Raw genomic sequence first — 26,505 nt, forward strand, 5'->3', positions numbered from 1 at the left:
CTCACAGCAATGACAGATCCTTAACCCACTGAGTGAGGCCAGGGATCAAACCTGCATCCTCATGGATTCTAGTCAGGTTTGTTAACCGCTGAGCCGCCACGGGAACTCCCATTCTTTGATTATTCATTAAGTGCCTGCTTTGTTTCAGTTACCGTGCTTGGCCAGTGAATTACATAGACACAAACCCTTGTCCTCATGAAACTTACAAAAAAGATCCGCATTGAGAACTTCATGAAATCTTCAGTCCTCCCAGGCAGGATTAATTAGTACTTTGATCATAGCTGTAATAGTATCCAAAAGAGTTTCCAAAGGAAATGCCATGTAAAAAGCTTATTGGCTTTGAAATCCATAAACTCTTATTAACTACTGAAGGATAAGACTTTGTTTCTTCATCTTTTAAATGAAAATAGCAGTATTTAATCATGACTTAGTGAGGTTTAGTGAGAATGTATGTAAAAGAGAATGTATGATATGTAGCATGTAGTAGCCTAGTGCAATAGATTAGCCACTTTAAAGTTGTATCATTATGAGAGTTCTCTTGTGGGTTAAGGATCTGCATTGTGACCCAAGCTTGGGTCGCTGCTTTGTCTGGATTCAATCTCTGGCTTGGGAACTTCCACATGCCATGGGGGTATGGCCGGAAACAGATAAATAAGTGAATAAACAAACAGTTAAAAGATCTTAAATATTTTTTAAAATTGTATTATTATTGATATTTGATCATTTTCTTATCCCGATTATAATAAAAAATTCTAGGCTGAATCCAGCGTAGTTTATTTGTATATACCATGTTCTGGTACATAGTTTGCACACAACAAATGTTCAGTGAATTATTTTTTAAATTGGATTTTTGGGGGAAGATAGAACAAATATATCCAAATGGTATGGCTACTGAGGTGAGTTGTAGAGCTTCTAGTATCCAACATTATCATTTATCTTATTTTTCAGTTTTGTCTTGTTAGAGTTTTAATTGGTAGTATGAGTAACACTAGATTTTGATTTCCTCATAGCATATTCCTTATAAAAACGCTAAGTGAATAAAGAAATGTTTAACAGGCTCACAATAGCTAGGAAAAGCTTGGAATTATTTGTTGAATAATTCACTTTGTAAAATATCCAAAATAATATCTAATTGAATGAAGATGACTATCTAGAATTCTCTAAAAGCAAATAAAGAAGTACACTGAATAGTACCATGTAGAAATTCATAACTACAAAAATTTTTTTATATAATTAAGTAATATATGTGGTGCTCTAGTGACTCAATACAATATAAAATCTCTGTGTCAGGCCTCAATAAATAAAGGACTCTGCCTTGGAAGATATGTCCCCTGCTGGAATCCATACAGTGAAGGATTTTTTTTTTTCTTTTTTTTTCATTAAGACAGCACAGTGCATAGATCAGCTGTATTTGATTTATAGTTGGTACTTGGTAAATAGAGGTTTTAGTTAATATTTTTTCTGTCTATCTGCATGAAGGCACAGTAGATTTCAGTTTGTGAGATAAAGCATTCTTTTATATCATATGATACCCTATAGTACCTGCACATTATTTCACCAAGATTTATGCAGAAAGTGAAACCCTTCTAAAACTTAAGCACTTTTATCTTCTAGCTGGCACTGCACTGAAAATGTTTACTGTACTTCTTTTTAGAGGTTACCATTTAAGTTGTAGCTAATGTCTAGCCTGAATTTTTAATCTAAAACTGTAGAAATAGAAACTACCCAGATACTAGAGTTAGAAAAACAGGTAATATAAAAATTTAAGAACCATATATGAAGTACTAAAATTTTCTGGGATGAACAACTTTTTTTCTAGCCAGAATTTATTACTGACTTCTGTTAGGTCATCAAGATTTATCACGTATTGTCACAAGAAAGTAGGAAAGATGGAAAGTGGGAAATGTTTCTAATATAATTGCATTGTGACAGTTTTTCTTTTTAAAACTAGCATTCTTTTATTGATGTAGATCCAAGTTATATCAAAATAACATAAAACCAGTGGGGGTTATAAATATGTATATATCTTACTAATTTGAATACTAAGTGTAGATATATTTAGGTTATATAATAATTGGAATCCTTAAATAGCTACCACTCATTTCAGTAATTAACATCCTTCTACTTTAACAAAATGATGGCAAAAAATAATATACTTTAATAAAGCAATATAAATTTAATGACTTCAGTGAAATAAATATTAACTTTTCTCTTTTGTTCTTGGTTATCTTATTCTGCATATTGAATTTATTGCCTTGTTTTTTGACAACCATACCTATTCGTGGTCTGAACACCTTTTCCTACATCAGAGAAATTCTATGTCGTTGTTACTGATGGCATCTGAATAGCCTTGTTCTGTTCGCTATTCTGAAAATTAGATTTAACTCCAGGAGAGAAAGAAAGGAGCCTGAGCATTGTGTGGAGAGGGGAAAAGATAGAATGTTCTCATAGTACCCAAAGTGGGATGTTTATAGAGCCATGCAAAATGAGCATCTCCATATCAAGGAACACCATTTACTCAAATTTTGATATAAACCATGGTCTTGGATGTGCAGTTTAATAGCCATTTAATAGAGCTCTGCTCTATCACACATTAAAAAAAATTTTTTTGACTTCTTATTGTTTACTTTCACATCCGTCCCCTCCTGCGGTCAGGGACAATATCTTATTAATCCCTATATCCCTAGCCGCTGGCTCAAGGCAGAGTCAGTCATTATTATTAGAAAATATTTTAGGAATCCATTTCAGTGTTCATCCATTCAGACACCATTTGAGAGGCTAACTGAATTGCCATACTTTCTCTAAGAAAAACTGAACTTTATAAAGTCTTAAATTTTCATGTGGAAAATAATGTATTACTTACAGTTGAACCATTCACTGATTAGAGGAAGAATGTGGGTCATACCTTAGTTACTGGTTCTCTGTTTTAATACTTCTGCCTTTTCCAGCTGATTCTCAGATTGTTCTTGTTCATTTGGTTTACTGATCAAATCACTAACCACAGTGGGCCTAAGTAGGGAACAAATAGCCAGTCTATTGACGCTTGAGTTGTATTTCCCTCTAAGATTTATTTCAGCAATCTATCTGATTCTGTTCTTGTAGAACAAAAAGTACATATTCTATATATAAAATCACAATTGTTTTATGTAGATTGTAGTAATATGCTTTAATTTTTTGTTTACAAACATGTAAATTTGAAGTTTTTTTAAAAAGTAGATATATGCTTATACTTTGAAAGAGACAATTAGACCTACATTGTCTTTTTAATCTCAGACTTTGAAATTAGGCCAAAGAATGGGGGAGAAATAGAAAGAAAACTTAGAACATTTAATTTCAGTGTTGATCCACAAGTTTTCAAAGACTTGTATATTCAATCAAAGACTTCAGTCCTTGGAGCTTGTATACTAATAGAGAAGCTAATTACTGGACCTTTTTAATAGAGAGGGTTTTATTTCCAGATCTTATGGAGCCTAGGCTTAGATCCTGAATATGAATGCTTTTTGAGATCTTAGTTTTCATTATTAGTAGAAATGGATATAAATGAATTTTGTAAATGTGGCATCATGTAGTATTAATGCAGTTTTTTTTTGGATGCAGATATATAGAGATAAAGGTATTTAGTGATCTAGATCTATATTTCTGAGTTCTCAGAATAAGTGATTTCTCATCTTATCCATGCATATATTTGGTCAACAATCTGTTTCCAAATACATGAAGCCTTTAAAATTTTTCTAGCCATACCATGGTGATAATCTCCAAAATACACAATAACTAACTAGTTAATTCATAACTTTATGGGTAAAGAGTTGGATTGATTTCCCAAATTTGCAGGTTTCTTAGCCTTTTTCCCCCAGAAGGGGCTTTTGGAGAAGGGGTGGCAATATTTCCTAGATAAGAGTGAAATCTTTATGTGAATAATCAAAACTTACAGTAAGTTGAGCATGGAAACCTACATATTCCCCTTTCCACTATTGTTCTAAAAATGACAAGATGTGCCTCATTTTTTTCCAGTAAGAGTGTATGTTGTTGAAAGGAGCAGAGCTGGGAGAAAACATTGAATTTTTAAGTCTCAGTCTCTTACTACGTAAATGACTCTAAACATGGGCTCATAACTATCCTTGTCTGAAAAAAATGAGTATGACTTTTTTTTTGTAAAGAACATGTATTGTTCTCACCATTGAAATTGGATGATAAGTGCTATTATTTTCAAATGAGGCTAATAATGACTCCATTTTGAGTAAGTTCCTCACGGGAGAGATTTCTTAAAAAGTACATTGAAAGCGTTGGTCTCTCTAGGTGATTTTTGTATCCATTCTAGATCTGTGATTTTGCTTTGTCTTCAAACTATTTTAAATCGTTACAGAAAATAGACTGGTTGCACTGAGAAGGTGGTCTGACAGAGAGTTTCAGAATAGTGTAAAGATTATCATGCTAAGGTGTAGATTTCTTTAATTTGGATTTTATCTAAATATTTTTTAATTAGTAGTTTACATTTGAAGACAAATATATATAGTTAGAGTAAGTGAAACTTATTTTAAATTTTTTTCTATGGTGTTAAATTCTCAGTTTCTAATGTATTGGTGCTTTTGTTTCAGCTAAATGTCACCTTTGTGACCATTTTTTGTCAGTGTCAGTGAGCACAAAAATCAATATTATAGTTCTGTTTCCTCCTGGCTTTGGTTATTATTCTTACAGATATTGTCTTTGAGTTACCTGAAAATTTTTGAATGATTTTATTCATTTGGTTTTTCTACTGCGTGACAAAAATTATTGCACACGTGCTTTACAAGCCATCAGATTTGACTTCACTCTTGAGCATTTTACTAGTCTATTGTTACCTAATTTAGCGATAATTTTGTAATAGCAGCTTAACATCTCTTATAATTTTAATTGTTATCAAGAAGAATGACATCATTTAATTTGACTCAAAATTCAGAAGGATGGATGAATGACAAATTAATAATTTACCACCTTTGCATAATACTGAAGCATAGAATATTAGAAGGATTGATGGCAGAAAAGGTTAACAAATTTTAGCAGCTTTCATTAGCTTTACACCGTCATATGTTTGTGGTGCTGACTGAAATAGGCTTTGTAGGGGATCTCAGTCTAGGGAACTAATTACTTGTGCCGATTGCCGCACTGATGAATAGACCCTCATTGTATCATTCCCCTGAAGACGAGGAGCAGCCTGTGATTCACGACTGCATCCTGGCTGATATTTGATAATAATTTTAACAGATAAATGTAGGTAGGCAGAATGATGAAGTGCCTATCCAAGCCCCATGACTATCAAAGCCATACACGTAGCCATCTGTGTACCGCCTTTTCCCCACTCACCTAAGGAGAATTTTCTTTTATTAATTGAGTTCAAACAACTGTTTTCTTTTGTTTGTATGTATATTCTATAGGTATGTCTTATTTATTTTAAAATGATACAATATTAATTTTCATTTAAAAATTAAACGGCAAAATAGCAAAGCAGAATAAAAGAGCTTTTAATTTTGTTTTGAGGACAGCAGTTCTTACACTTTTTTATATTCCATTTACATTACTCTATATTTTCTCTGCTTTATGTATGATCAGAATCAACAAAGGAAGTCTTTGAAGTCCCTCTGTCTCACCAACATTCTCAGAAAAGAGCATAGGATTCCCATTGTTTAAAAAAATATATTTTCTTTAAATAATGCATTGTTTGTTACCTATGCCTTTATTAATCTCATGTAATTTTTAATTGATGAATTTATTTAGAAATCTATTTTGAATTTTTAAAGGTAACATCTTTAAGATGTCGAGATATCAGTAACTTTTATGTGGGTATTTTGGGCCTGTCACTTGGTCAAGGCTACTAATTTGTCAAAGCTGACAGGTACAATTTTATTAGCTCATGAAATACAAGTGAGATTTTATTTTGCATTAGTAATTTTTTGGTAGAAGTTTGATTATGAATTTTTAAATTTCATTATTGAAACGTACAGGTTTTCATGCTATTATCTTTAGTGAATAAATATTCCGCAGAGATTTTTTTTTTTTTTACTGTAACTGAAAAAACTTCATATTTGTGTTTTTCTTATAAAATGTTTTCCAGCATGCTGGATCATAATTAGTTAATAGGAGAGAAAGTTGACATTTATATATTGCCTTGTAAAAGATCTACATAACTGGGGAGAATATAGTGGAACTTGAATTGAGTGAACCCTTTAAAAAAATACATTTCCAAAAGTATGCTTTTGATATAGCAATTATTGCACATAATATAGCATGTAGTTTTTAATTAAATATAAAAACAGACTACATAAAACAGAAATCCAATCTGATTTGCTTGAAAATAGATTGCTATTTCACTCTATAGGAATGGTTTATTTAAAAACAGTAAATGGAAAAGAAATGCATTTTCTTGTGTTGTTCTAAGCCTCCGGGGCTAAATGTAATGAATATTTTAAGAGATTATTTTAATTAAATTCCTGCACATCTAAACAGAGTAATATTTTATTATCACATACATAACCATGTAACTGAGATATTCATTAAAGTTAACACTTTCTGGACCAAGAATTCATGGTATGATTTACTGACCTTGTGCAAAAAGGCACAAATTAGGAAGAAAAATGAAGGGGGACAGACTTTGATTAATATAGGTAATGCTATACCATATTTATAATAGCCTTTTCCCTATTCTGGTTTATAAATGCAGCCACAGAGAAAGGTGCCCTGCTGAGGCTGAAATGAGGCTGAAATCAGAGCACATGCCACTAGAGTGTGGGGAAACTGATCACACTGTCAGCAATTCATTTCAAAATGATGTATTTAGTGCTCATTTCACCTTCCAAGAAAAAGGAAAAGGAGTTCCTTAGACTGGAAGGTGATATTGTTATTTTCAAGGACATACCTAAGTTAAAGATTGCCGAAAGGGGAGTGTGAGGTGGAGGGAGAATTAAGAGGAAGGGGAGGGGAAAAAAAGGCAGAGCAAACAAGGAGAGCTTTATGCAGAAATGCAGTGCTACCACGCTGTTTGATAATTGCTAACATATGTGGCTTCTCTGTTTCATTGTAGTCGTCCTCGTGAGTTCTGGCGCCTCGACTACTGGGAAGATGACTTGAGGCGCCGGCGACGATTTGTGCGTAACCCTCTAGGATCCACACATCCTGAAGCGACACTAAAAACAGCCGTGGAGCATGGTCAGTGTATAAACCCCTCCTTGCCAGTAGCAGCAGGTACGGTCCTTGGTAATGAAGAGCATAACTTCATTACTACAAGGTACTGTAAAACGGCCCAGTACCACATTTCATGGGTATTCACCCCAGAAAGAGAAGTTAAATTTTTTATAGTTAGTGTAGGGTCCTCTTAAATTATGGTGTTTTCAAGGGTATTTATTTATGACGTTACACATGCAAAACTTACTTAACGTAGACCCTTTGTTTCAAAGGAGGAAGATAAAATATTTCTCCTTTTAAGTGACACATCCAGCTTTCAGTAAATTAATCCAGGGTGCCCGTTTTAAATCCATGAATATCAGAAAGACAGCATTTACAAACCAAATAGGTGTCTAGGTTCTGTTGTGTGTGCGGACGGTTTTCCCTCAACATGGTATTTTAGCCTGAGATTATGAAGTGGGAGAGATGGTAATAAATGTCCAAGTGCCCGGATACTTTCTGAGCCTTGATTTGTAGATGGTTGTGATAGATGGCTCCTGGAAAAAGAGAATAGACATTATTTTCATATGTTCCTGTTCTGCATCACCTTGTTATCAGAGCTTAACAAAACATTTTTCCTTTTTTGATAGAATGCATATCACTGTGATTCAGTTTCAGTAGAAGCCTGATGAGCAAATAGGAAAAACTGAAGCAGTCCTTTGTATTTGATAATATACTCTCTTTGTCTTTAGGGTTTCCTTAATATTTTGTAATTTTTTGAAAGTCAATTAAGTTGTACTGATTAAGGGGGAAAATGTTTCTAATTTTTTTTATTTTATAAAATAGAAATTCATTGTTTTTTTAGTAAGATGAGAAGTAATTTAATTTCCCTTTTTCAGGGTTATCAGTTTACCATGCAGCAGCTTATGGTTCAATGATAATATGTAGTATACAAAATAAATGTTAAATTATGTCCAATAAGGATATTAAGAATTTAGATTAAAAGTCTGTGATCTTAGGTTTGGCCTCAGTCAGGCAGCTTAACCTCTTGCACTCAGCCTTAAAGAGCCATTTCTGGAAGAAAATGTCCACAATATGTCATCAGATATAACACCAAATGTGACATCAGTCCTTTAAAATAAATGATCATAGAGAGAATAGTCAATAACAAAGTGATCTAAAAGCAATAATAGTCGCAGGGCCCTACATCTTCACCTACAGGAGGTGGAGAAGGAGAAATAAGATGTAGAATTAATTAGGCCACTTTTGCTTTTAAGGTTCAAGTACTTTTTACGTGATGCTATAGATTTTGGAGTCATGTACATTTTTTTCTTTTTCTTTCACTTCGTATTTGTTTCTCTCTTTTTTTTTTTGTTTTGGTTTTGGTTAATGACCAAACCATTGAAAAAAAATCAACCTTTTTACAGCTTTGTTCTTTTTAGTCAAATAGATGTTACCATGTGCACTTAAAGTTATCTTTCTGTCTGAATTGTCATTTAACATTGAATTTTGAGTTCTGAAGTCTATGAATTACAATGAAAATATTTTTATGAAAAATGTTCTTTATATATCTGGAGGGGGACCTGTTGTCTAAAATTGCCTGTAGGCAAACTCGTTAATTCTTTATCGTGAACTAAAGAGCAGTAACTAAATTTAAAATTTGTGATATAGATTTAATATAGAGCTTATTAAAATTATTTTTAGCAAAAATACTATGTCTAACCACTTAGGGGAAGTAAAGGATTTTTCCATAATGAATAAATTTTTATTTTATTGTTGTGGAGCTTTACCTTTCAAATAATATTATCATGTCAACTTTTTTAATGCTGAGAGTCTGCTTTTAAAAAGATATTTATTAGCAATGCTTATTTTCATTTAAGACCTTTTAAATCTTGTATAGAAGCAGATTTCATTCCAGTTACTCTAATTGGTAATTGAAATTTTAATGTAATATTAATTTCATCTGTGTTTTATTATGCACTTTATATTAAGAGAAGTTAAAGCATTTTATATAATTCTATTCAATTTGGTAATACATTTTTTGAAAAAAGATAAAAGCCTAATTAATCACACTTTATATATTTTTTATTTTAAATAATAGAGAACTGTTAGTTTTGGAACTCAGCACATAAATTGTAGTATGGTGGTATTATTTGATGTCAGTGTAATTTACGCTAATACATTAGGTAAGCAAAGAGTTTATTTTTTTAATATTTTATTATAGTATCTTGTAGTTGACATTCAGTTTTAATTTTGTGTTAATTATGAAACTCTTTGTGTTTTTATTCCAACTTAATTACAATAAGGAAGCTAATAAAAATATGTTAAGAATCAAGTATGCAAAACAAAACATGATCAAAAAGCATTTAAGGTCAGAATTTATCATGGATGAATGTTATGCTTCCATTTTGAATTTACGTAATTAAAGTAGTTATTACTGAGGATAGTGTGTCGGTTTTATGCTATTTTATGACTTCTCCCTTTTATTTATAATTGATTTAACTAAAGAGACAGGACATTTTGAAAATGCAGAATCTTAAAACATCATGAAATGTATTATCGTTATCAAAGGAAGACATCTAAGAAATGCTGTTGGAGATTAGTAATGTATTTTAGTAGTAAGAGCCATCTTTTTTATAGATTGATTTGATTTGAAGGCAAGCCTCTGGTGTAAGGGTGGCAGAGTAAATACCTGAAGAGTGATGTTCTCTGTTCTGGCGATCAATACCAGCCCCATGACTCTACTTCTGGCTACCTTCTAGTTAAAAACAAATTTTTTAATTCTGACAATTTAATTGCCCTTCCCAAGTTCACATTAACTTGCTTGGGGAAAAGGGCTTTAGGTAATTTTTCAAAGAGAGACCCTCCAAAGTGGTTATTTATAAAAGTCATTTTGTAATGGGAGATTTCTTTAACTTCGCAGAAACTGAGTCATATTTTTAAATTAAAATTAGTACTTCTTCTTATGGTTAAATATTCTTTATGGAAATTAGCGGCAGTAAGCAAAGGTGGATATTTCATTCCACAGGGCATTTCCTTCCATTTTATAGTTTTAAAATTTATTAGAAATCAGTTGTAATGATTTGTAACATTCTTCCTAATGCAGAGAGACCCGTTTGTCAATTATTTATTGTCACCTTTTTGGATCTGAAAAAAAACTGAAGGCTAAAGTCTAGTCAGACTTTATTCTTTACAGATAAGGAAACTGAGGAAACAAAAGGCCAGCATAACTTTTGGGAGTTACAGAATTAAAGCCCAAGTTAATTGATGACTAGTCAGATTTTCTTATCATTGTGCTATGTTTCTTCTAAAATTCATTGTTAAATATAATGAGAATTTTATTTTCAAAATAAAGCCAGGCAAAAAATGTTTTAAATGGTGACAAGATTGATTTTAATTCAAATACTAAAGCAGTTTAGCAGTAGAATCCTGTTGAATTTAAGACATTGATTTTGTAGAGAATACACATGCTAATAGAAATATATGAGGAAAATTTAACATCATTTAAAAAGTTATCTTGTAGGAAGTTCCCTGGTGGTATAGTGGTTATGACTCGGGGCTTTCACTGTTGTGTCGTGGGTTCAACCCCTGGTCTGGATTGAATTGAGATCCCACATCAAATCACTGCATGCTGCGGCCAAAAATAAATAAATTTTTTAAAAAAGAAGAAAGAAAAGATTAAAAAATTATCTTGTAGTCACATGAAATGATACCAGTAACTCCTCTGATTTTCTAGAGATGACAGACCATGTCAAGATCCTAAATCATGTAATTCTTTACTACCTTACATAATGCCAGGATACAATTGCTTTCTTTTTTAGGAGCAACATATGCTAGGTTCTCTACCTAGAACTTTTGGGAAACCCATGATCATTAGGAGATAAACTTGGCCTATTCTTCTAGTTATGCTTTTGTAGCTTCACAAATTTTTCTAGGATGAACTTTCTTGATTTGAACCCTTTGGAAATTGCATAAACTGTAGTGGGGAATTAGGTTAGGACAATAGTTATATATAAGATATTATGTGTCCTGTTCAGAACAAACAGTTATGACATCTGCACATCACACTAAGTGGACACTCATATTTATTTTATGTACAATTCTCGTCACTTTGTTATTCCTTTTTTTTTTTTTTAACTGTAATATGTATGGACTATGGGTAATTCCATTTTCCTGGCACAGTGGACTTGTAAAAAGGGATTTCTGTTTCATAGAAACAGAAACTGATTTTTATTTACTTGCCTAGTATGTGTCGCATAGTTAAATTAATTCCTATCCCGAGCTAGCGCTAAAGAACTTGAACTTTACATTTTGAAGACCGGTTTTCTCTGAGCCCTTTCATTGCTTTTGGCCTCAGTGAATCAAGTTATGTTGACAGATTTCTCCAATTTTATGTAACAGTTGCAGTGTAGTTATTAAGTTAGGATAAATATTAAGTCAGAATAAAATATGAGATTAGGTGAAGGCAGTTGGTTGATAGCGACATGAAAATTTTAAACAGTTGTCACGTTTGGTAATAATTTTATTAACCAGAACAGCATCTGAATCAAGCTTTAAAATTAAACCAACAGTATATTTTGACTTCATCCAGTTAAACCTTTATATATGTAAAATATACTCATAGAAGATACGAAAATAATAGATTCTTGTTTTCGTGCTTGGATTGAGTGTAAGGCAAATGAAATTTAAGAATATACTTTTCCTAGCACTGATAAACATGATAATTATCTTTTATTTTATGCTTGGGACGGTTTTGTTCTAATTTTGAAAAAAAAAAAAAAAAAAAAGTTCTTTAGCAGAAAGCTATTAGACCACTGAGAATTGAATACCAGCGCATGTGGTGTATATTAGAGTAGTGTTGGTAATTTTACTGCTGCTAACTTAAAATCCTCAAGGGGGAGTTAATTACAGGAAAACCATTCTAAATATCAGTAAGCTGCATATTTTCCATGACAAGAGGTTTTTTAGTTGAGGTTGAACAATTCCAGAATCTGAGCTTATAAAAATAAGTAAATAAATAAATTAAAGTTGTGTTTGTATGCATACAGTAGACCTAGAGTACTTAAAAGTTTTTTCATAAAGTTCTACTTAATTCAAAAGTTATTGTGTGTTAATATGTTGTCAGCATGATGAGAACATTTAAAAAATTTTTAAATTTCAGTTGGAAAGGATTAAAAATTATATTTAGTGGTCATTTAAGTGAATGTGAAATTTATTCGCCAGGCCATTTTAAACCATTGCACATTGCCACTGACTACACTTACGGTCATTTTTGGATTAATGTTTGCAGATTAAATGATTTTTCCCCATCAAATAAGCTTGGTGTGCCTCAGGGCAATATTCAGAGAACGTAATGAGCAAGGTGTTGAATTTAGTTCTTTCTGATGTGTATGGCATGTGCTTGTCAAACTTAGGTTTGGTAATGAATATGTTTTTATTCTGTACCTACCTGCTTATTCTGTACCATGCTTCTGACTTAACCTTTTAAAGTGCATTATGAGAAACATAAGAATTAGTAAACTAACCAGTAAATTACATATGCATTCATATTTGTATACTGGTTATTTTTATTTTCTATGGCATAGTGGTTAGAAGCCTAGATTCTGGTCTACACTGCCTGGATTTGAATCTTGACTCCACTTCTTGCTAGCTGTGTTGCCTTGAGTTGTATAACCTCTCTGAGCCTGTCCGTTTTGCATGGCGGAAAAGGAGAATTTAGCAAAGCACATGTGAGCATTAAATGAGTTAAATATGTAAAGCACTTTGAATATTCCTTGACACATGGCAAGTATTATTTAACATTAGCATTATTATTATTTTTTTTGCTTTGAAGAAGGAGTTATAAATCCAGGAAATGAGAGTGTAGCATACTGATTTTGTACTAACATCTGACTCACAACTGTTAATTATAATTTACTTTATAAGAAAATGTAGAAGATGATGACTTCTTTGAGTTTCTCAGTGACCAATTTATTTTCGGTAAAATTTATAGCAATTTAGAAAACATCTTGTTTGGGCTAAGAGCAATGTTTATGATTTTAGGGTAAGGAAATATAAATTCTTGAAATATAAACAATGATATAAGAACTCATACTGCTGTTTTCCTAAATATTAGTCTTTCGGGGGTATATTTCTTCATAGCATTTAAGAAAGGGAAGCCATTTTAATTTGATGCTTTAAGTTCTTTTCAGCTATTTATTGAGACCTTCATATGTGTGCAGCATACAATGGGGTATGTGGGTATGAAGGGAAATCAGATTTTATTTATCCACAGAGGGTATTCAAAGCTAAATATAGAAAGCTTCTTCCCACAACTTATTTAATAGAAAGCTCCTATGATCTTATAAGTAGTGCCAATAAGTATTGTATATAAATGACCCACATGATGAACTCACAATAAATATAATAAAAAATAAACTTTTGCCATTAATGTTAACCATACCTATTAAGCTGAAAGAAACTTTGATTTGTCAAGGTAACCAGGTAAGATACATGTAGTTTAGTTATTTAGAATAAATTACATAGGTACGTCTTAGTCGTGTTCCTGCACACGGAGTGTTTAATCCTTTCTGCAGTTTGGACCTTCTGTCTGGGCAGGTAGTGCAGTGGAGCACAAAGCCTAGCCATCTGATTTCTTTATCAGTAGCAGCTGCCTGGTGGATCAGGTGCTGTACCTCTGGGATTTCCCAAGCAGGAAACCCGGAACGTCAGTCGTGGAGTGAGGATTCTTGACTTTCCCTTATGTGCACTGTGAGCTTGTAAAAATCACAGTCCAGAAGTTAGTACCTGCTTTTAGGTATTTCTTAAGGAGAGAGCTGCTCAAAGCAACGGGAGTCATCTTGGAGGAATACTGGATTTTGAAATCAGAATTTTGAGTTTCAGAGTTGACTCCTTTCAGCTGCTTCCCAGCCCTCTTTCTGGTTCCTGGATGGCCCTGGGCGCTCTGCTGAGCTGCTTCTTCACTCTGTCTCTGGTGTACAGTTTCTCTCTTTCCTTCTCTCTCTGCTGCCTTGTCACAGTGCCTGAGAGTCTGGGGCCGCTGCTCTCCACAGGCTGCTCCAGTTCAGGCAGTGTGAGGCTCTTTGCCCACAAACCTCTCCTCCTGGGCTCTCTGTTATGTTTGCCCCTGGGGTGTCCTGGCCCCTTAGTTTAAACACATGGAGGAGGTAGTGTTTGAGCCTCCACTTAGTTTGCACACTGCCTTGCTCTTGGATATTTGTATAAGGGCTGGAGTAGGGGTTTGAGTGGGGTGAAATGTGGGCTGGGGCAGTGCTAAGGAAAGCCGGAGGATGGAGTAAGAGGAAGAGCCCGCTGCTTCGAAGAGCTGCACTAGCTTTCTTAGTGGCAGATACAGCTTCAAGATCTGGCCGAAATCCTCCCTGGCTGTGAATCTCAGCTCTGACCCTTCTTTCTTCTCCTCCACAGCCACTCCCCAACCATTCCAAAATGTGTGTCAGTATAATAGTATCTGCAGAATGAACCAGTCTTCCTTTTTTTTCGGTGTTAAGTAGGTATTGTTTCCAAAACTAGGTCCTGATTTTTTTTCTACCAACAAAATTTCCCCCCCACATGTGCTACTTCTGAGGAATCCTCTTCTGGCCTAACTATAAGTAAATAAATGGCTCGGTGAGCAGTGCAAGGGTCAGGTTTAATGGGATTAGGGTGCTTGTTCAGGGTAACATTAGACTAGGTTTGGGGAATCACGTTTGTCAGAAGGAGCACGTGGACCATCCCGAGCCCTTTCCCCACCGTGGGCGACTCTGTGTAAAAATGATGGACCGCCTTGGCCACCTCTCCTTACCTCAGTTCCCTGCCCCTCTGCAGGGTACTCTTCCCAGAGCTGATGGACAGCTTTGTTTCCTTTTCATTTCAGCTGCAGATGAAGATATTCTTGCTAAAGGAAAACAGTCCATCAAGAGTCATGCTTTGGGAAATCAGAACTTGGAAAACGAGATCCTCCTGGAAGGCGACGACGATACTCTGTCATCCGTGGAAGAGAAAGATTTAGAGAATCTCACTGGTAAATTCAGTGGCTGTGCACATACTTCCGCTAGCTCTGGGCCAATAAGCATCTAATTACTTACTTTTCCAGCTGTGACTGCCAGGCCTACCAGCTTCACCCCCACAGTTCCATTAAATGAAGATTGTTTTTGTTCTTCCAGACATTTTCCCCCCAATCTTCAATACTGTTCCCCAGTATTTTTTTCTCTTCTATTCATTCTCTTTACCCTATTCATCTTTCTCTTTTATGAATAATCTTTGCTAAAAAAAGAAAAAGTATAAAAGCAGCAACAACACAACAAAATTGCTTCACCCATCTAAGGGGAGTTAGCTAATCTCTACAAAATGAGAGCTATAAATAGAATTATGCCAATTGTTTTGTAAATAAAGCTTGGAGGCAGATGAGCTATTTGCTTTGATATACAGGTCTTAGGGAACATGCTGCATATACATTTAACTCTCTCAAAAAATCCATTCCAAGAATGCTATGGCTTTTCACAGGATTCACATATTTTACCTGATGTAGGAATTTTGATTTGCGTTCTGCAGATTTTCAGTTTTACTTCCCTTATGGGAAAAATTCTCTTGTTTAGCTTGAAATTTTAGTCATTCATTAAATGGCTTTTTTTCTTTAATGCCTGTGACTCTCTGTCCCTCAAGGAGGCAAGTCTGAAAGATTCTACAACTTCTATAGGTGAAAATTACATACCCTTCTATTTTGATAATTTTAATTTAAAAGGCATGAAAAATCTTTTATTTAGTGACATATCTGCAGCCTGAGCTACCATGCAGTGAATGATAATGAAAAGCAAAAATAGATGATGGTATCTTCTCTGATGACCATAAATCTCTCTGTAAAATAAAATTAATTGGAGCATACGTGTGTTCAGGGATTTGGGGCGGGAGTCGGAGAGTAAGGTGGACACTGCTATTCTCTAGTCTTTTCCTTCACATCCATTTACCCATTTCCTCCTCCTTTATTTTGCTTCTATTCTTGCTACTAGTAATACATTCATACAGTAATAGAGGTGAAAGGGGAGTTTAATTATATAATCTTGACAATGGCAATAGGATTAAGAAGTAATCCACACTAATAAAGTGGTGTGGGTTAGAAATGAAGTGGAAATTGTCAGGGGCCTTCTGTAGGACCTAGGCTGCCCTAGCTCCTACAGCTGTCTGCTTACCCTGTAATTGAATGTCTGAGAATGATTGAAAAAATGTTATTTCTTCTCAGGATTACATGCTAATGTACGGAGGGCAAAGGAGACAGCAAAAGAACACATAGCTGCTTATTTCATCCATTTATAGGGATGAGCTTTGGGAAATCATGGCTGTTCTGCAGCTCTCTGCTGCCCATCTGCAAACACAATGTATTTTGTACATTGGGAATAGAGGGCAAAACCTGCTCTGATCTCCGCAGAGCATCCCTCCTATTGTCCTGCTGGCACACATTAAGATTGATGCGAGATTAAAGACCAACACCCTTCTAACAATCGATGGGAATGTCAATTCATCTGAATTTTGAAACACTTATTCACCCATTGATTACCTGAATAGGTGTACTGTGTTTATAGGCACTATATTAATTCAGAACTATAAATGCCAATTTTGTCTTGCTGTTTTCTTCACCTATAGGATTTTGACAATGAGGAATTTACGTGGGATTTCAAATTTTTACTACATCTATCTCTACATTGCTATATACGGATATATGTATAATCATTATTTTTAGTCCTTATTTTAGGTTTAGCTCTAATATGTTTTATGCTCCCCTATCTGCAGTGAATCTATTGTGTTCAGTAGCAGGCTGATTTGTCTCTTTGATAAGCCCTGTGGAGATTTGATTATTCCAATAAAAATTCATTCACTTGGAAACCCACCCTCCAGCTGTTTACTCCCAGAGTCCCTGAACTACACTAATATTAGATTTGGACGCATTGAACAATATTTAACAGTGGAAAGGCAGGCTTAGAAAAGAAGTATTTTTACCACTCTTTCGTGGGGTACAGTTGTTATGGAAGAGGTTTTGTTTCACCCTGACACAAAATCTTTATCAGAGAATATGGTTTAATGTTTCCCACTTCACTAATAAGCTAGTGATCTTTTTGCAATCATGCCTCAGCCAAACTCGAAGCTAACCTCTGGCCTTGGAAGCCGATTGAGTCTTCCTTGCTCGTAGTTGTTGTTCCATGTTGTTTGGTAGCCTGAGGCTTGTTTTCTAAATGGAATGTGGATGGACTTATTTAGGCAGAGCCACCTTCTAACCAGGAGATTAGACCAAAGCCTTGCAGACTCCCTGTAACATAATTGCATCCTAGTTTACTGTCATCATTAACCGCCTATTACAGATCTCTCAGTGTGCAAACCCTAACTTGGCATTTTTAGAGGAAGGTTTTGGGTGGACGGAATTTGTAAGTGTGAAAGAAAGGAGTTGACTGGCAATTCAGTGCTAGAGGCGAGAATTTAAATATTAAATGAAATTTCTGCCTGAATCCACTTAGTTTTTGTTTTTGGTTTTGTTTTGTTTTGTTTTGTTTTTGGAAAATGTCATTCCAGCTTGTTCAGCTGATCTTTTCTTTTTGGCAGGTCCTGTTAGCCTGAGCACACCAGCTCAGCTTGTGGCCCCCTCCGCTGTAGTCAAGGGCACTCTTTCAGTCACTTCCTCTGAACTCTATTTCGAGGTGGATGAAGAAGACCCTAACTTCAGGAAAATGGACCCCAAGGTGAGAAGATGAGGAGTGGGTTTCATTTCTATGGATTTTTTTTTCCCCTTATGATGGTGCAGTGGGCTGCTATTTTACTATTGGCATTAGTTAAATCTGATAGACATAGTTTGAATTTCTTGATGAATTGGTTCTGCCTATATGCAACACAGCTCTCTCCTTTAGCTTATGATTCCCTTACCACCTAGTTAGATTATTGAAGTTCATTTAGATTCAAAAACAATTTCCACTTAATTGCATTTATCATTAGCTCGTTCAGAGGTAGGAGAGAACCTCTGGGGAATAGCATCTATAAATATATTTTGCCTCAAAGGGTCCAGGGTGAATTAAGCTACAAAATTCAGCGAGGTTGAGAGTGGAATTATTTTGTTTAGCCTTTATATTTTCTGGCTATATTACCAATATATCACTCTCCTTGCTTTGTCCTCATGACTTACTACTCTGTCGTGCACGCAAGCATGTCTTGTGTGTGAGATACCTCTGTTTCCCATTACCTATGGTCGATTTTACAAGGCACTGCATGATTTCCTATTCTTAAATGAAAATGTAATTTCCCCTTTAAAATGTATTTCTGATTACTTTTCAGACCTTGGCAACTTTATTTTACTAAGAGACATTTGTGGCACAGCCATAAAGCCAAAATTAGGTTTATTTCATGGAAGTGAATGGTAAAATTTGTCCTGAGAGGAAACAGTCTCTTTTAAAATGAGCAAAATAAGCAACCTGTAGAAAGAGAAGAGGTTTTTTAAAAAAATGAAATCATTTATTTTATAGGCTGTGTGTGTGTGTGTGTGTGTGTGTGTGTGTGTCTCCACACACACAATTTTAAGTTTATTGGTAGGAAACTCTTTGAGTTTGTAGTCATGTGAATTATTAAAGTTTAGTGACTTAGAAGTATTTAAAAGTTGTTCTTAATGAAAAGTTGTAATTTTATGAAAAACTTTGTAAATTATCTCTTGTCTTACGCATGTTTCTAGCACATGGGTTCAGCACTGCTGCTTTTATTGAGACAGGACTTGGTAGACTGTTTGAAAGAGTCTGTGCTGGAACTGATTGTTTTGAGCTTGAGAAGGCATCGAAATTCAATGTAAAGAAAATTTTAATTCTAAAATTACATCAACTCTTCCACTCTGTTGCATGTCTGAAGTGTCTGATAATGTATTTTAGTATCTTTAGGAAAGGAAGGTAACCAAAATGGTTTAAACTCTCTAGTTTATGGTAACTTGTGAGTTCAAAAGCTGAAATTTAATTCAGAATATTCTGTTATTCTTTTGGAGGTACATGACTTAAAATCTAAAATGTGATTTAAGCTAATGAATTGTCCTCATTAGTAAAGCCTCTACCAGTGTTTGCGATTAGGCTCTTTGAAGTTTCCTTTTGGGGAAAGTTATAACTTCTGTTTCTGTCTAATCTTAGTCTGTGCAACATCGTTAATTTTTTCCCTGCTGCTTGTGCCATACAGAATCTTTGAGACTAATTACAGAAATTGTACCACTGCAACCTACCTAATATTAGAGAAATCAAAACTTCTATTTTATATTCTTAAATTTTTTCCAGGCCATTATTGGAATAATTTTGATTTTGTATAGACATTGGTGCTTTAAAGTATTTTGTAAATGAGGACACTGGAGTGTTTTTCTTCTTTTGTTGGTGATACCTGCATTTAGTTAAATTAGCATGGAAAAAAGATACTGAATTTGGGAAATTTTTCTTTCTTCTTGAAAAGGCTTAAAACTTTTTTCCCTGGGATAGTTGGATGGAAATATGTGCCTAATGCTTTAAATACTTTTGCAAGTGACAAAATGGTCATTTTTAAGATGTCATTTTAATCTTTTAAACTAAACATTGTGCCCTTAAGTCATTTCTTTGTAGGTGTAAGCACCTACCACTTGCCTTGAAATTGATCTTAAACATCAACATTTCCCCTGAGAATAAATTTACTTATTATTATTTTAAAAATTAGTATATTTGTCTGAGCCATTTAGTATTACAGTGAGTTTATATCTGCAGGAAGAGAGACCTAGAAAAAACCTGTGTATATATATGTGTGTGTGTGTGTGTATATGTGTGTGTGTGTGTATGTACTATATATATGTGTGTGTGTGTATATATGTGTGTGTGTGTGTGTATATATATATGTATGTTGAAAGAGTGGAGATGATTTCAGATCTGATAAGATCGAAGCTTATATTTTTAACTCATAACTATTTTCACTAGGGAATTTCTGAGAATCTTAAAACTTAAGCCTGTTTAATCAAGTAAACTAGGTAACACAGCTCTAAATAAGTAGCTTCCTTGTTTTTCATCCATCTCATCCAGCTCATCCTCCTTATAACTAACTACCCCCCACCAGACTTCTTCCTCTGATCTTTAAAATTGCTTTTTAGAACATTTTTCTTTGTACCTCTCACTCATGGGTTTTTCTCAATCAATTTAAAAAAACGGGCTGTTTCAAAGGATAAATTTTAAAAGATAGCATCTAATATGTGTTCTATACCTGGGCCTCTCATTGGCATATCTAATGGGGTATATAGTTAGCTCCTGCGTAAAGAAGATGAACTAGTTTCTTTGGGATGCTTTCAGTTTTACTAATCACTTTATTTCATAATCAGTTATGTCCTTGTATTAAAAAGAAACCTTTGTTAAACTTGAAACATTGAAATGAATACATTGACTTGCTACCTTAAAAAAGCAGGAAGAAGCGAACATACTTTTCTTATATGTAATTTTTCTTTGGCCATAAAAACTGTATCAAAACCTTTTTTATTTAAATAAGCAACCTCTGAATAATTCTGGGACTTTGATAAAAAATCATCATAGTTACAGCATTTATAAGTAAGCCATTAGAAAACTTGAATTGATAAATCTAGATTGTTCATATCACCATTTGTTGTGGAAACCATTTTATTCTCTTCCAGTGTGGCTGATTTAATTGTTAGGTTTTTAATATTTAAAGCTTCAAGAGGACAAATGATTGAAGGAAAAAGTACCAACCGATTGTGTTAACTATTCAGAAAAGAGCCATAAATATTTCCTTTGCAATTTAGACCCAGAGTGGATTTTTTAAATTATGGCATAGGAAAGCAAATTTCTTAATTTTTAACGTGAAGATTTTTTTCTATTTTAAAAAATAGTATCAATATCTGTTCTTCCATACAAAATATGTTCTCTTTTCAAGTGTGAAATAAGATATTACTTTTAATCTTAAAATCTAGAGAACAAACATATTATATATAGTTGGGCAAAAGTAATATTTTCTCTTTTCTAAAGATTTTGGTGATAACTTGAATGGTTAAATCTACAAAACGTGCTACAATTGTAAATTTGGAAAACTAGAATTAAGATGGCAGCTTCTTGCCTTTAGTTCCTCCGGTTCACATCTTTACATTGTAAATTAGAAATTTTGATCTCACCTGCCTTCATTTAAGAACAGTCCACAAACAGTCAATTACAACGTAAAGTAATATTTTTATTACTGTTTTCGACAAGACTGCTTAAGGTGAGGGTAGAGGTGCGAGAGAGGGAGGGGCACATCTGACATTGGCACTGAGATACATTTAACATCAGCAAAGTTTTGTTTAAAAGAGAAATTTTACATATAATTAAATACTTTTTCACTTGGTGACAACATTCAGGCAACCCAAAACAAATTGAAGACAGACAGACAGAGAGAAAGAAAGAGAGAGAGAAGTAAAAGGGAGAAACTACAATACTTTGATTTGAAAATGTACCTTGGGTTTCATTTTGTGGTGGCAAAGCCCGATTGCTTCTTTTGTGTGACCTTTTAAATTCACATTGTTCGGAAGAAAACGATCACTTTTGTGCAAGAATGTGATTTTGTTTGTTTGGTTGGTTGGTTTGCTCTCCTTTTGTTCGCTCGTTAATTAGGGAGGGTCTTCTGTTGGGTTCTCCTTCCTTTTAGGTGGCTCACAAAAAAGTTTGTGTCTGGAGTTTCCGCTGTTGGTCGCCCAGTTGTGTGTGTTGTGTGTCTGAGAGCATTCCCGTTTGTGTCGCTTTTCAAGCAGTCCCTGGCACCCTATAGTTTATCCAGGCTTTTGGGATTGGTAAGAATTTCCCTGGCCAACCTCCAGGTCTGCTTGGCAGCGCTCTCCAGGGCCGAATGGGGCTTGCCCTGGAAAAGGTCGAGGTTGGGCAGAAAGTAGTGAGGGCAGCGGCGGCACTGCAGGCAGGAGATGAGCTGCAGCAGGATGCCGTTGAGCCGGTCGCCCAGGCACGCCTCGTCCCAGTCTGTTTCCCTCGGGTGCTTCTCGCACTCGTACAGCAGCAGCGTCTTCATGTGGTAGTTATTGAGCGGCTGGCCTGGCAGCTCCAGGTGGCGGTCCCGAAGCGTCTTCAGCACGGAGAGACACTTGTTTCGGCAGCCGCCCATCAGCAGGCGGTTCTCAGCTTCACCGAACTGTAGCACCCAGGCGTCGCTCTCCGCAGAGCTCTGCTTGCCGGTCAGGGAGTAACACTCCTTAGAGAGCAAGTTGAACCCTTCGGCCTTGACCTCCGCCACCCGATTGGGGCCGGGCCAGGGGATGTGGGGCATAGGCCACTGGGCCGCACTGCGAGGCCAGATACCGGTGCACTTGAACGCAGGAGTGATTTGCACCACGTAGCGCTCCCTGATGCGCAGCTTGACCTCGCTGGTATCCGCGATCATCTTGACCACATCCCGGTAGCTGCACTTGTCCACCGCCTGAGCCACCAGCGTCTGGAAGCGTGAGCGGATCTTGCGCGCAGAGAGGTAGCCGGACGCTGTGATGAACTCGACCCAGAGAGACATGCTCCGCTTCCGCCCATCGCTCAGCTTGAGCACTGCGCAGCCGGGCAGCGAGCCGTCGTCCACGAAGTTGAAGACGCCCATCTGGTTTAGGTAGAGCACCACCTCGAACTCTGTCGGCGAGATGACCTCCAGCCCCTCGTAGCGAGCATCGATCTCGCTCAGGGAGCTGATGAAGCGGGGCTCCTGTACCTCCACTTCCTTGAGCACGTCCGAGACCACCTTACAGACCTCCCGGATGGTCTTGGCGATGGCCGCCTTGCGCGCCTGGCAGCGCTCCGTGTAGTATTTGTTGAGCTGGTAGACCAGCTTGGCCTGGGCGGCGATCATGTTGGGGCACAGGTCCGGGCTGTACACCGGCGTCTCGCAGTACGTTGAGGGATCCAAGGCTCAAGCGCTGGTGGTGGCCCTGCGGCTTGCGAAAGAGGCGCTGCGCTCCCACTAAGCCCCACTTTCACTCTTGTTTTCCACCTGGGCTGGCCAGCTGGTGCTTCAGCTGTCTCGCTCTCTTTCAAAAGCTTTTCTCTTATCGAGAAAATAAGAAGAAAAAAAAAAAGGTGATCTTTGAAAAAGAAAAGTACGTGCTGAGACTTTTTTGCTTTCTCTTGATAAGCGAAATAAAGATGTGCCTGCGGGAGAGATGAAGGGGAGGAGGGAAAAGGGCAGGGGGAGAGAGAAAAATTCAGGTTACCAAGAGGTTAGGCTTAGACGTCTGCATCAGAGATGGCCCGGGAATCTGGAAATCAGGTCTTTTAAGTGCCAGAGTAAATTTAAAAATAAAAGCGAAACATTCAGTGTTTCATTCTTAAACTTCTCCCCCACGCTGGTCGCCCTTCTTCATTCAGCTTAGGTGAGTGCTTTTCTCCTAACCCTCCCCCGAATGGAAGGTGAAGGGTGTAATTAATGTCCAGAGAGCAGTGAAGTGCACCTCCGTCCGCGGCACGGAGGTTCGGAGGTTCGCAGACGCCTGCGCTCTCAGCGTGTGGGTCTGGTCTCTTCTCAGGGGGTCCTCTTGTAGTGGTTTTCCTCTTCTCCTACTGGAGGCGTTGTTTGGACTGGGTTGGTTTGTTTGCAGTGGGTTCTTCTTGTCTGTCTTAGGTGCAAACTGCTGGAAGTTGGTTGATATTCATTTCTGCTTCGTAATTTATAATTTTGGCCCTCACAAAGTCTATTTTAGTGTGACGAGGTCGTTGCTTGCTTTGCATCTGGGGTTTAGTTATAACGATTCGAGGGTTTTTCCTCTCCTCCCCCTTTAGGTTGCTTGTGCAGATTCCACTTTCTGAGTCGTCTCTCCCTCCTCCCCTCTGATGTCTCTTTCCCTCTCGCTTCAAATCTCTCTCCCTCTCCCTCCCTCTCTCTCCGAGTCTCTCTCTCTCTCTCTCTCTCTCTCTCTCTCTCTGAGTCTCTCTCTCTCTCTTTCTCTCTGTCTCTGTCTCTTTCTCTCTCTTTCTGCCTTGCTGTTTCCTGGAGTTATTTAGTTTATGAATGGTCCTGGGCCATCATGAAGGGGGTGGAGCTTTAGTTCCTACAATCGCTATCCGAGCTGTCAGTGCTTTAGCCAATCCGAGAGAGAAGACAGGCATGCTTGGCAAACGGTAGCAGCCACCGCTGCACTTGATAAAGAAAGGGGGTAAAGAGAAGTAAGAAAATAGGAGGAGATAGTAGAAGTCGAATGCTCACACGCATTTTACAGCCCCTTCTTTTTATCCTCCTCTCTTAACAGTTGCAAGGAAGAAAAAGAGTATAGAGAAGGGACTTCTTGGAGATGGCTGGGAGAGTAGCAGTGGTTCAGAAAGGTTCACTTTTTTTTTCCTATCAACATTGTGAAGAAGGTGCAAACTCTAACAAAATTACTTTGGCTTGAAGGCAAATGGGAGGAGGAAGGGCAATCTGGGAAAGGACCTAAATTTTTCTAGATTTTTTACTCTGGCAGAGTCTTCCTCCCTTTCTTTCCCATCCTCTCCCATTGTTGCCAAGACCCAGAGTAATTGCTGTATTTGTTGCACCAGTTTTGGGGGGGGGTAGACATGGGGTGAGGATTTATAATCATAAATCTCTTTTCAGTAATTTCCATATGCTGTTGAAAAACTGGGCAGGGCAAAAGTAGTGCAGGCACCTTGTTTCATAATTACTCATAATTAAGATTCAGATATATTTAATGTTATTACTTTGTTACAAGGACTAACTCGTTATTAGAATATGTTTAAGTTGTGAGAAATGGTGCAGATTTATATATGGTGGAATTTTGTTGAATATATACTTTTATATTAAGCCACTAAAATTATTTTAAATGTAATAAAAATGAAGGGAAGTAAATGTGAACCTGAGTTAAAGTTTTCTTAAAATGTTAATGTTGTAAACCTAATTTTGAATATATTTTCAGACATTACAGTTTCATTTGTAAAATCATTTTATTTTCTTTATAGACTCTTGCTTTTAAAAGACTTCACTGCTGCAGAAATCTATAACTATCCTGTTATTGATTACACAGATGGCTTCACTCCTCCCTTGGCATTTCAGTGAAACTCATGCTTGTGCTTTTAGTATCTGTATTATCCTTTCAAGCTCTACCCTTGGTAGCCTTTAGGTACTTATGGTTGAAAAAGCTGTAGCAGTGTTTCTGATTTGCTTAGAATTGAAGGTTTATGTTTGAACTCAGATGTGTGGATTCTGAGTCTTTTTTAAGACAAGTCGAGTATATGGGAATATTTTTAGTTAGATTTTGCATCTTAAATTCTCAGATAATGCTGTAACAATAAAAATCTATGAAGCCGGTTGTGCGAATTCATTTTGCAAAACCCGGTATGCATAGGCGGCTTTTGCCAAACACAGTGGCAAGGCTTGACTTGCTCTCTAAGGCTGAACCAGGTGAACCTGAATTCAGTTGCCTAGCGAAAGTTTACTTCATCTGGTACTTGATGCCCAACACTTGGACTTCTCGGTTCTTTCTTACACATCTAGCGCAGACCACTGGTACCTTGTCACCCGCTTCACTCTCTTTGCTGAAGTCTTTTTCTAAAAAAGTTTGCCTTTTTTTTCCCTCCTCTCTCTCAGTCAAGTCGGATTTGTTGTCAGGGACCTGTCTTCAGTGGCCAGGAGTTGGGAAGAACAGTGGGCAGTAAGCGTCCGGGAAACTCAGGGACGCCGAGCTTTGGTCGCCTAGTCGGGAGCGCAGAGGCTGGCGGCGGCGGCGGGTTCCCGGGCCCCCGGGCTCCCGGCTTCTCGGGGTGCGCGGCCGGCGCGGGGACCTGGGCTGCGGAAGGATGGCCAGGAACCCCTCCGCTTCGGGGCCGGCGCGCGTGGGAAGCCCGAGCTCGGCCCGGGCGCTGGCTGTCGGCGGAGGTCACGCGGCGCCTGGGGAAACTTGCAGGCAGGAGGGGCCCTTCGCGGCAGGAGATTTGTTGGCGTCCAGGACGGGGTCCCGAGCTGCTGCTCCTAAGGGCAGTTACCGGGCGGAGATTTGCGGCGGGGCCCGCGGGTGCGGAGCTTTTCCCCTCGACCTCGACGCTTCCGCGCCCGCGATCCGGGAGCGGCCGAGGCCTCGCGCGTGGACCGCCCGGGCCCGCGATGCCCGCGGGAGGGAGTGTTTGCCGAGAGCCCCCCGGGGGACGGCGTTGTCCTTCCACCGCGCTCCCGAGCCCGCGGGCCGGCGCCCTCCGCCCTCCTCCGGCCGCTCCCTCTTCGGGTGGGGCGGCCCGGGCGGCCCGAGCCTTGGCGCCCCCCCCCCCCCGCAGCCCACTCCGCCTCTCCATCAGGCTCGCTGGCGCGACCAAGTTTCGTCCCACCCTGGCCCCCTGCTTTCTCCACTTTTACGTACCGAGGTTGAGGGATGATAAAACGTTACAAATGTTTTGATTTAAA

General features: G+C 37.3%; 2 protein-coding genes across 7 annotated transcripts in view; one reads left to right on the forward strand and one right to left on the reverse strand.

The window, feature by feature from the left end:
* The window catches only part of LRBA (LPS responsive beige-like anchor protein), a 710,221-nt gene that overhangs the window by 393,783 nt on the left and 289,933 nt on the right, over positions 1-26,505 (forward strand). For all 6 annotated transcript variants that reach the window (XM_021100638.1, XM_021100636.1, XM_021100637.1 and 3 more), the window contains 3 exons: positions 7,055-7,179; positions 15,008-15,154; positions 17,722-17,858. In XM_021100638.1, coding sequence (XP_020956297.1) covers positions 7,055-7,179; positions 15,008-15,154; positions 17,722-17,858 — 409 coding nt within the window. The remainder of the gene's footprint in view (positions 1-7,054; positions 7,180-15,007; positions 15,155-17,721; positions 17,859-26,505) is intronic.
* Positions 21,307-24,139, reverse strand: MAB21L2 (mab-21 like 2). Its single transcript, XM_021100652.1, has one exon. The coding sequence runs from the start codon at positions 22,972-22,974 to the stop codon at positions 21,895-21,897; it is 1,080 nt and encodes a 359-aa protein (XP_020956311.1). The 5' UTR covers positions 22,975-24,139; the 3' UTR covers positions 21,307-21,894.

Source organism: Sus scrofa, chromosome 8, assembly GCF_000003025.6.
Source record: "Sus scrofa isolate TJ Tabasco breed Duroc chromosome 8, Sscrofa11.1, whole genome shotgun sequence".
NCBI lineage: Eukaryota > Metazoa > Chordata > Mammalia > Artiodactyla > Suidae > Sus > Sus scrofa.